At 31.6% G+C, this 11971-nt stretch overlaps 1 protein-coding gene across 1 annotated transcript; it reads left to right on the top strand.

Moving 5' to 3' along the window:
- On the top strand, positions 1–11142 carry LOC134683954 (uncharacterized). The gene is made up of 9 exons (XM_063543263.1): positions 1–88; positions 1702–1869; positions 2603–2715; positions 3727–3883; positions 5395–5523; positions 6782–6958; positions 8206–8346; positions 9126–9222; positions 10650–11142. Exons 1-9 carry the CDS (start codon positions 25–27, stop codon positions 11083–11085), a joined length of 1482 nt encoding a protein of 493 aa, XP_063399333.1. The 5' UTR covers positions 1–24; the 3' UTR covers positions 11086–11142.
- The last annotated feature ends 829 nt before the right edge of the window (positions 11143–11971 follow it).

The raw sequence follows: 11971 nt of genomic DNA on the forward strand, positions 1-11971 counted from the left end.
TGTATTAGGGATGACAACTGCAGTATGAGTATGGTTCTATTAAAACTTTTAATAATTGGTTTAAGCATAAATGTTCATTATTCTAAAGGTAAGTTACATTGTTCTCATTATTTTAAAATATACAAGGTATGTTTTACTCGACATTTATCGTTAGAATTAATTTTATTGAATCTATATAATACAAAATTGAGAATAAAAACGTGGAATGTGTCAAAAAGACAACAACCCGACCATAAAACAGACAACAGCAGAAGGTCACCAACAGGTCTTCAATGCAACGAGAAACTCCCGCACCCGGAGGCATATGTATAGCAATTATTTGAAATTATATATATATCTAAACGAAGAGATATTTATATAATTTATATATATATCTTCTAAACGAAGAGAACCATAAAAACCGAATCAGGCAGATAAGGGATTCGAAATTAAAAAAAATACAACGAGAATGAATCACAAAATTACTTTACGTGTTATATCTGTTTATGATAATATTAAAATTCTTCCTTTCTTGTTTCTTTCAATTTTAAGAAAATTAAGATAAACATGTGTACACTGTATTAAACTATATAAGGATAAATATTATTAAGTGTTAGTTAAGTTCAAGGAAGAACAGTATAACAAGCTACAATTATAATATTTCGTGTATGCATAAAAATCACATATCACAAGAAATTGAAAAAAATGAATGACTCAGTTCCGATGTATTTATGATAATCGAAAGTAGGTACTAAAGAGAAATTCGGTAAACACTTGAAACATGTAAAACACTTATGAATAATAGTAACGTCAACGATGTTTTAAAGGTTCCACTCGTTCCGACAACGAAAGTTATTAAATTGTAAGTTCAAATATTCTTAAATCTTCGCCCATCTCAGAAAAAATGTTTTCGGGTATTTTTTTGTGATTTTTTTTTCTACTCGCGCAATCTTTGCTCTACCAAGAATTATCAAAAAAATAATGTACTATTGATATTTTTTTTAACATTTTCTTATTTCTGTTTCCGTAAACGTATAAACAGATTGAGTTCTATGATGTGATGAGTGAGTTAATTATTGAATTATCTTCAAAACTGTATACTTGACATACATATATCATTGGGGTTTTCACCTTAAAGCTCGTACTATTATCATTGTATTTTTATGATTAAACTAAATTTTAGATTTTCGTATAGGTGTACAAGTACTGTTTATAGTGAATAAGGTACATTGCAATTACACAATGTTGACAGCTGTTCCACAATTTTGACATTCTTACTAATTATGTCTGTTTGTTTTGTTTACCTATTGTTGACAGTATAATTAAATCAAATGCGACTGTCATACAAGTGAGAACTTTAGCTAGCGTTAAAACGAGGTTTAATCCACCATTTTCTATTAGATTTTGATTTGAGCTTTTAACTTTGCAATTTGATTGGGGTCTGTCCGTTTTTAATTTTCCTCGGAGTTTAGTATTTTGGTGATTTTTCTTTTTTCTACATAAACATCAATCAGTAGTATTGCTTTTTACAATGTAAACTGATATACGCTCTTTAAAATAAAACCACATTTGGATATTTTTAGATTCCTTAGAGAAAAATTAAAGACACTTGTTTTGAAATTCGAACACTAGCTATATATTTAAGCAAATATACGAAAAACTGTATAGGGTCTTGTACGTCTTTTCTGAAAGTAATAAACAAAAATCGGATGCCATTTACAGGAGAAGTAGCTAACGCAATCGTTACTAGAAACAGTTATACATGGAGAGAGGCAAAACACAACTGCACTATGATTGGACAAGAACACAACGTAAATATATCAAGAGGCATTGGCGAAGAATTGTGGATAGATGCTAAAGTAACTTATTCTCCCTGGATAGAATATTTAGGTATATAGATAGATCGAAGTTAAGAAGAGCTTCAATGAGTGTAAATGAAACAAATCTCCATCTAATTTACAATTTGTAAACGAAAAACCATTATAGGTAAAAGTACAGTCTACATCACAGAGCCTTGGCGCCTTGGCTACCACAGAACAGCAAGCTATAAACGGCCTCATAAGTGACAAGTGTAAAACCATTCAAACGGGATACCAAACGGTCTAATATTTATGAGAAAACTAGAAAAAGAACTACAAGAATATGTATGTTTACTGTTTCTGGAAGTTTTCAGTGGTGAATCAATACATAGAAAATGAGGACTAATGCTGCCAAATTAGCTTTTGAGTTTATGAAAGATGCCAAAGAAGCTTTTCTTTGCGAGTAACTGTAGTATTAAAATATAAGTAGAGAAAGGCAGATGTGGTATGAGTTCCAATGAGACAACTCTACATCCAAATAACAATTTATAAAAGTAAACTATTATAGATGTGTTATAATGGTGCCTTCATCACGGAACCTTGGCTCACACCGAACAACAAGCTATAAAGGATCATAAAGGGCCCAAAAATTAGAAGTGTAAAACCATTCAAACGGGAAAACCAACGGTATAATCTTTATAAAACAAGGAGAAACGAAAAACATGTATAAACTACATCAACAAACGACAACTACTGTAAATCAGTTTCCTTCTTAATGAAAAATAAATCGTTTAAAAACAACACTCATACATTTTTTACCTAAGGGTGTTTCCAAGTTAAAGATGATATTGCTGGAAATCCCGAACATGTAACATCAGGACAGCAGATAAAAGAGTGTCTGCATCTTTGTACTACATATGATGTCATCGGTCTTCAGGTAAATGATGTGTTATATTGCAGCCGTTATTGTTATGAAACTTGTTCAAAGATACTACGTTCGTCTAATCAAATACACATCGCCGTAAAAAACAGTGTACATGTATATTATTTTACTTTTAACAGTACATTTACTATTGATGCAGATAGATCACGTTCAATCTCAACATACATGTCCCATAAAGACAATACAAGTTACAGGACTGAATTGGGAAAATATGATCTGACTTACGATCCCATTTATTTCGAGGCTCTAATAAGTTTTTGGAAAAAATTGTTAGGATACTTCGACTTTCTACTGTACATGTATTTGAAACTTTTTTAAACAGAAAAACATAACATTTTCTTTTAAGGTTATTTAAGGTGATTAAAATCATTTGTTTTCTAATATAGGATTTCGCTATAATTTTTTTATAACTTAAATAGGAGAAATAGAGGTAATATCGAAATAAAAAAACTAACTTATTACAGAAATCGCTTAAATTTTACCATTATTTAGTTTATGTACAGCTTATTTGAAAACAATATTAAAAATATAGGTCACCGATGAGTTAAAAAAGATATTTCAAATTTAATGCAAAAAAAAATGACATTTTTGCATCAAAGGGAGATAATTTGGAGCTTTTTCAATGACGTAAACATTTTCAAAAGTCATCTGGGTCCAAACCGAATCGATTTTTTTGGTTGATTGTTGTACCATATCATAAAGTAATAACTAATAGTGTAATAAATAAATTCTGTAATGCAAAAATAAAGGTTTGATATTTATTTGCTGAAATTTGTGTACCCACGAGCCACCTTAAGTGGTGTATGTGTATGTATGGAAAGAATATCATTATTTAAACACATAATTTATAAATGTATGAATTCTGTCTTCAATTTTTCATAGAATAATGTGATCTATTGAAACTTGATAACAAAATATTTTTTACATATATTTATGACGAAACTATCAGGGTTTTTTTTCTTAGTATTTTTAATTTTTTTTTTAATTTTTTTTAAATTTTTAAAGCAAGGACGATGTGTTTGTCTACAGCAGCGTGAATATCTTCCTTCAAATAATGGTGATTATAATCCTGATTGCAAGGCAAAGCAATGCGAGAATGATGACAATGGATTATGTGTAGATACCAATGATTTTGATATGTATGCCGTGTACAGAAAACAAGGTTTGTCATTTAAAAATTCATAAAGAAAAGACGAGCTGAAGTTACACATGTTACATGTATAACGACCGAATGTGTATGTAAACTACTTTTGGCAAATTTAGTCTGTCAATGATAGACCGCTTATTTTCCTGTTTGAATGGTTTTACATTTGTCACTCTATATCCTAATAACTTGTTGTTCGGTGTGAACGAAGCTCCGTTTTGACGGTTGTACTCTGACCTTGTATGGTCTACTTTTTTACAAATTGTGACATCCTGGAGAGTTGTGTCATTGGCACTCATTCAACATCTTCTTATATCTAGAACTACATTGTAGCATTTGCATATAATTCCTTGGATATATTTTCTTGAGAAGGAATCGATTTAACCTGTTTAGACATCTCATGAATAGTGCCTTGGCTATTCTGCTAACTAGATTACAATGCATAGGTTATTATTGATTTCAACATGTTCAATGGAAGATTACCTCAATCCACGTTTTTTGAAACTGGTTGAAAACTATCTCATTGACAATCGTACCACATCTGCATATGTTATATATAACTCAGTATCATTATATTCATTTAGTGTTAGTGACCTTATACGATATGTATGGGGTCAGTAAATTCCATATGGGATGAGGGCAAAGGGTCGAACAATGGATGTTCTTATACCCAATCGACTGCCATTTGGGACAGCAGATTTAATAAAATGGTTCTTAATACATGTAATACTAAACTGAATCACAAATAACTAGCGGAAAAGATAGTATACCTCAAACATGAGTAACTAAAACCATTACTGGATATCGACAATTAATGTCTCTTCAGTGATGCGAGTATTAAAACGGTAGTTGGAAGGCTATACAATTTACTGCAATGCAGGAATACTCTTTAAGTTTGAGTCCAAATAGAAGGGATCATATAAACTAGAAGGCAAATATTTTACAAACTCATACGAAAAAAAATAGACAAGTCAAAATTAAAACAACGTTCACATCTAAGATTGCGTTGGATAAAAACTGAAATGTGTATATGAGAGGATGCAAAACAAATTTCTGAGGAGAGTGGTCTAGATACGGCACAAACAAAAGACCAAAAAAAGTGAAAATGCATAATAAACAAATTACTACATTTAAGAGTATCTATATAAGTGAGTGTGTTGGATGTACCATTTACAGCTAATCTAAAGTAATAGCAGGGTTAAATTGACTTCTTCAAAATTTCGTATAATCAAAACAAGAAAATGATCAGTACTATTAGAAAAACGTCTGGTTAATTTTTTAAACAAATTTAGATAGTAAGTGAAACTGGTGTATTTACGAGTGAAACATGTAAAACGTTTTTTTATTTTAGTAATTATGGTAAAAAGACCTTTAATAAATTATAAACTTTAGTGAAACATCATCTCAAAATCAAACTCTACTGATCCCTAAGTGCAACTGGATCTCACCTAGAGATTAGTGATTATATAATACATTCATTGTAGTTAGTATAAAATACAAATATTATATAAACAATGTTTATTTTGTAGTCTTTTCTAGAAATGTCATAAGTGCTGGGAATTGTCTATCAGTAGTTGAGAATGATATCGGTGGACAAGGAGTAAAATCGTACGAGGCCATCCCTTGCGACCATCATTTGTTTCGTGTATGTCAAACAGGTAGGGCTAGTGTGTGTATCCATGCAATAACATTTAGATTTAAGGTATGCGTTTCTCTTCCGCCTACCTCGCTTTTTAGGCATTCATTCAACCTGATGTTAAAAAAGCGTCATTTGGTAGGTATAGGGTGAGGAGGGGTATGTAAAATGGTACGCTAGCTATAGCCAAACATTCACTTTGAATGAACTATATTAGTTGTCTTCATCGACATACTATGAATTTGTGTGAAATTAAATTTGGAACAATTGTGCTCACTTCAGAACCTCTTATATGTGCTTATAGTTGCATACAAAAAGAATAAATAATTCCTGGATTTTGGTTATGGAATAAAGTATCTGCTAGAAACATAACAAATAGAAATACACTACTACATGTGTATATAATTAAGAATCACAATTTTATGTATTACTCAAATTGCTTTTTTCTGAATTTTTTAAGTCTTTTTGCGCATTTAGTGGTTTATGTAGCGCAAACATATTTATCTGTATCAACAGGTTAAATCAATTGCACTTCTTCTCTGGAGCACCCATGGCCAGCTTTGATTGATTTTTTTATTGTTTCGCTTGCGCTTGGATTGTTTTCTCTCACCTGGTTATTCTGTAAATCGATATTATCATTCTGTTTCTACATTGTACTTTCTTCCGAGTATCTTCTGTAATTCTATTTTCCGAGATAAAAATGGAGCCTGTTTAGCTCATATATGTTCATCTTCAACAATGGACACTCATCAACTTGAATATAATTAATTCATGACTAAAATCTATTAGTTTATCTTTTATTGGTGGTATTTTATGTTTAGTTTTTTTGTATCTTATATAGGGAGGTTAGGCATCCAACAGTCAATCAATCTTTATTATATAGTGTTTGACCAAAACAGTAAAATGTGTCAAAATCGTCATTTAGGGAAAATAACTCTTTTAAAAGAAAACTGACTATTTAATTGATCTTGTCCTATTTGCAAATCTTTTCTTTCTGGTCATTTTTGGGACCAGGTGTGTTTAAATAGGCAAATATTCAAAAACATAAAATAGTTAAATGTTACTTTGCGACTCTAAAATATAGTTTGAGAATCTTGTGTTTAGTTATATCTTTGCGTATTTCTGTTTATTCTGAGTAATCTGTTCCTTTTCATTTGAACTTTGGTGGATAGTTGTCTCATTGACAACCATACCCTATTATATTTATCTCCTTATTTTATATCATCTTAAAATTTTAGCAATCACTGTTTTAATCTTCAGTCTTATGAATATTGATTCAGGTCACACTTTTCCAACAGCAGGAAATACAAAATATGTATGGTCAAAGGCCTTTGGTACTTGTTCTAGCGGAACACTAGCACGATATTCAATGGTTCTAAATCAGACAATACATTTAAGATCAAGTGAACATTATTGGCTTGCAAATATTAGAAGACCAACTTTTCACGTTTACTCAGGTAAGTAAATATGCTTATATAAGTTTCATAATTGCTAATAATTAGAGTATAATTTTGGTGCTTGCATGTTCAGACTTTAAACAAAAATGTTTCATTAAATACGATTTTTTATGCAAAAATAACTCAGTTTTAGAGAGAAATCAGTTTATTATTGGGAGACGATGTGTTGTACGTTAGTATGTAGATTCAAATATAATTGCTTGCATTTGTTTTTGGATTTTTGAGTAGCGGACCGAAATGCAATTATTGCGACTTTAGGAACAAGTTTTACATGCAACAAGTACTTTGATTCTTCCTTTAGGGTTTTAAAAGCTTTGTTTATCGTCGTTTTTCAAAAAAAAAAGTACAACTGCTTTTATGCAACAGACGCCGAGTGCTTGCTTACAGAAGTTCCAACTGAGCGAATCCAGTAAGTAGTGTCAATACAATGTAGTCAACATCTACATTTAGCACTCAGTAACGTATTGAATAAACGTTTTAATTTGTATTTGTGGGCGATGATAAGAACATATTTCATCCAACAACTACCATTTACTTAATAACGTGTGTTCCAAATCAGGCATACAAGAGCTTTACTGAGTTTGACTTTTCTGTTGAGGTCCTTTTTGGACGTACAGCTCTTATGAGGATTTATACGTTTTATATATTCCCTGACTTTCAAATCTATGTATTTTTGGCATGTCTGATGAATGAAAAGCGCTTCGGACTCACGAAATTTATAAAGTTTTATTTTCTCTTTCTGAAACTCATTTACTTTTTCAAACAAATCATTATACTGAAATAACGTATGATGGTACATACATGTATGTAGCAATATAAGTTTCGTTTATGTCATAGATGCTCCCATTCTAACGGTGATCTATTGTAGTATGCTATTGCCAAAAAAAGTAACTCTCATTTTATTTTATTGAAGAAAAAAATCCAAGAAATTTTATACTAATTGTTTTTTTCTGCAAATAAACGCACCATAGATACCAGGACTAAATTTTGTATATACGCCAGATGCGCGTTTTGTCTAAAAAGACTCATCCGTTACGCTCGAATCCAAAAAGTTAAAAAGGACGAAGCACAGGTTGGTAATAAGTAAGAGTGTAGGAACAGCTGACGTCAGCCAATAAATCATTACAATGCTATGTTGACGACAGACAGGAAACTATAATAAATGAAGGAAAACTTAATTCAATCTGGTATGAAATAATAATAATTCAAGAATCAAATTTACTTTTTTTTCTTTCTCCGTTTCAAAGACCCTGAACCAGAATCAAAATATTGTGGTTCTGCAAGGATCAGTAGCAATGGTAGACTGATAAGATCTGTGGCACAATGCGACAAACGTTTACCAGCACTTTGTTTGGCTCGACCTAAATTTGTTTTAAATCCTGATACAGGTATTTTATTATTATATGGTATAATAAATATAACATATATTACAAAAATTTGCAAAACAAAAACCAACAATTTCAAAAACTTTTACAACAGACCATTTTGTTTTAAAGTAAGACTGGCAAAATTAATAAGAAACTTAAAAAAAAAACATTTTAACAGATAACTACACATGATGAATCCAATAACAAAGTGCAAAATAAAACAGTGTAATATTGCTCGAAGAAAATATAAACATTGGCAAGCTCAGTTTTTTTACAGTTGAAAATTTGTTGCTATTGGTACAAACCCGTTCAGCTATATGTTATTGTATAGTAATATACTTTAAGTCAAAATGCCAAATTTTGATTGGTTACATACATGATCTAGTACTCCGTGGCAAATAGTCTGTTTGTTTTCAAGGAGACGATCAGTCATTTTTGCGCTGTATTGAAGATGAAAAGTTGTTATGTACAAGTCTTTGTAGTTTATTACTTTGAATTCGAAATTTAATAGACAGTAATAACTGAACATAACAGATGATAAATTAAATAACACATATTTGAAAGGGTAATAGAGTCGATTGTTACTCCTCGAATAGACATTGTCAAACTCGGATTTGCCTCTTTTCACAGTGTTTTCTCAGGTTAACCTCTGCTCCCTCATCCTCACAGCTATGAGTTATTCATTTACTGTAACCCTTCCCCACAGTTCATACAATTTCATTCATTTGCAACTGAACAAAACTTTCCAGAAAAAATGGATATCATTATTTTACATGTATACTAAATATTTGTATTTACAGATAATCCTGGCTTGAATGTTGTTGTTATAGTAGTAGTTGTGTTAGTAGTTTCTGTCTTTCTAGCTGTATTCATAGTTGTAATTGTTTGGGGTGTGAGGCAAGTATACATACGTCAGTGGTCAGAACTCCGGTACTGACATGATTTAACAAACTTTTCTAAAATTGTTCGTTTATAAATTTTGAAATTATTAAGAAACTAAGGTTTCAATTCCCTCAGGCAAAGTTGACTTTAGATGAATTTGACTCTCAATTTTGGGTATTTTTGTCATATAGCTCTTCAACGGTTTCGGTACTGATACATCCTGGGATTTCAAATGTTTCGCTTTGGCCGTTCCTGGTAAGGGTAAATTTAGAAAAGCGCTTCGGACGCATTGAAATTATTAAACGTGTTGTTTTCAGGTTTTTTCTTACAATAATCTATGCACACATACGGACGATTTCGCCTTATAAACGATGGTATGCTTGTTATGCTACAATATAATTAATATGATAAAAAAAATCTGTAGTGATAACAGTCGCATACCCCTCGCTCCACCAAGAATTCCACCGCCAGAAATATTGCAACCAATTCAAAATGCTTGTGATAATAGAAAAGATTCCGGGTTTGTTGTTTTTGGAATTCTGCTTTTTTCATTGAACAAAATTTTGACTCCGGAATTTATAATTTATAAATTTTCGATTGGTGACCGGCTCTGTGGAAGAACATATTGCTACTCGGTCTGGTAAGAGCAACGTAAAGAATCAAAATACAGCTTTCATTCGGTAGAATTTTTGGGAGAAATTTGATGTTTGCTGTATACAACAAAATCATCAGAAAACAGTAGAAATAGCAGAAACCAGGATGTCCAACCACAGGGACGGTTAACTGTCGATATTTCTTAATTCCGGAGTCAAAATTCGATAAAATGAAAATAGTCTTTGAGACACTATAAATGATTCATGGTGTAAAAAACTTCAGACGAAATTTGAAAATAATGAGATAAAAATAAAAGGATTTAACGTATCTCGTTGTCAATATTTCAGGTTTATAATAATAGTAAAGTGCCTCTCAAATAGAATAGTTCGTTTTTAAGGCTTTCTTCTTATTAACTCACCCGTTGATTTTAAATGTGGAATGATAAGGGGATGACCAGTTGGTTTTCGGATTGGTTGGGGATGTTTTTTAGGATTGACTCATTCGTTCGTCACAATTTGGCCGATTCCGTACCTCCATCTGATAAAAGAAGAGAAACAGATTCACACGAGAATTGCCGATTGAAGGATGACTATTTGTTTACATCTGTTCCTATGCAGCCTCGTTTTTATCCGCGGCAACGGCGCGAAAACTTCTTTACACTTTTGTACGCCAATAATTCCTGCATTTTGTATTGCAGTCTATTCATTATTTATATTGTCTTGGGGAAAATCCCAGCTCTTACAATGAACACATAAGAATAACTTCTCTTGTTAAATTAATTTATGTTTTTTCCTTGAGATATCAAAATATATGCTGTAACTTTTGTCGTTCATTTTCTTTTATCATAGATTGAAAAAGAAACAGTTAAGTCTATACCAACATCACAATACTTCCGAAGATGGCCACGTGTATACTGAAATCAACGAAGCTGCCGAATGTTCGAATCGACCACATCAAAGAGCTAATGAACAGTTTACGTATGATCACCTTAATCATTCCCAAAAGGTTACTAATAAACCATCCGGAAATATTTATAACACCACAACTGATGTACCTGCGAGATATTACGACAAGTCATCAACAGTTAAATCTAGTTATGATAAAATGAATATCTCCCAAAAAAACATGCATGGACATTTCCAAAATCAACCGCCGAATGAATATGACACTGTGCGACTTATTGAAAAGTATGACGAAGATAACTATCATCATCTTGATAGAAATAATGGGGAGGTAACCACGAACGTTGCTACTGGTTACAGTGAGACCAGCTTTGTTAACTAATTTCAAATACTGTTAGCTTACTTGTTATTTAAATCTTATATACATGAGTCAATACCATATATCTTTTATTTCACTACACACCAAATTGTATTTGCCAAGAGACACACGCAATAAATACATATTTCATAATGCATATGTACACACATACACAAGTAATATAAGTGCAATTACAGATATTACAGTAGATGTCAACATGGTAAAGTACATGTAAATAAGAAGATGTGGTATAATTGCCAATTTGACAACTCTCCACAAGAAACCAAATAACACAGAACTTAATAACTATAGGTCAAAGTACGGCCTTCAACAATGATTAAAGCCCATACCGCATAGACATGGTTTAAGTACATGGTTTACCAAAAGAGCCCACATTAATATAAATCAATCTTATAAAGTTACATCAATCAGTTGTTTAAATCATAGAGACTTTGACTGTGTATCAGTTCAATAAATAAGAAGAGCCACAATGGTCTAAACCTTGCCGTAATTTTTTTTTATATCATGTGCAGAATGTGCAAAATCATATCATTAAGATATTGTAAAATATGCCTGTCCAAAATTGGGAGCTTGTAATTCAGTGGTTAAACTTTGTTGCTGTGTTACATAGAGAATATATTGTATGAGTACCAATAAGACAACCCTCCATCAAAGTCAAAATTTATAAAAGTAAACCATTATAGGTTTAAGTAATTTCTTCAATACGGAGTCTTGGCTCACTCCTTACAGTAAGCTATAAAGGGGTTCAAAATAAATTGTCGTCAAACTATTAAAACAGGCAAACGAACAGTCTAATACATATAAAAAACGAGAAACGAAAAACACTTACGAACCACATAACGACAACAACTGAGCATCAGATTCTTTACTTAGGACAGTTCCAAACATT

Source organism: Mytilus trossulus, chromosome 9 (genome assembly GCF_036588685.1).
Source record: "Mytilus trossulus isolate FHL-02 chromosome 9, PNRI_Mtr1.1.1.hap1, whole genome shotgun sequence".
Lineage (NCBI taxonomy): Eukaryota > Metazoa > Mollusca > Bivalvia > Mytilida > Mytilidae > Mytilus > Mytilus trossulus.

Excerpts from the sequence above, each read along its gene's own strand:
- LOC134683954 (XM_063543263.1), top strand. The coding sequence starts at position 25 with ATGAGTATGGTTCTATTAAAACTTTTAATAATTGGTTTAAGCATAAAT. Across the intron at positions 1,870-2,602 it reads TCCCTGGATAGAATATTTAG|GGTGTTTCCAAGTTAAAGAT; the intron begins GTATATAGATAG and ends TTTTTACCTAAG. Across the intron at positions 6,959-8,205 it reads AACTTTTCACGTTTACTCAG|ACCCTGAACCAGAATCAAAA; the intron begins GTAAGTAAATAT and ends TCCGTTTCAAAG.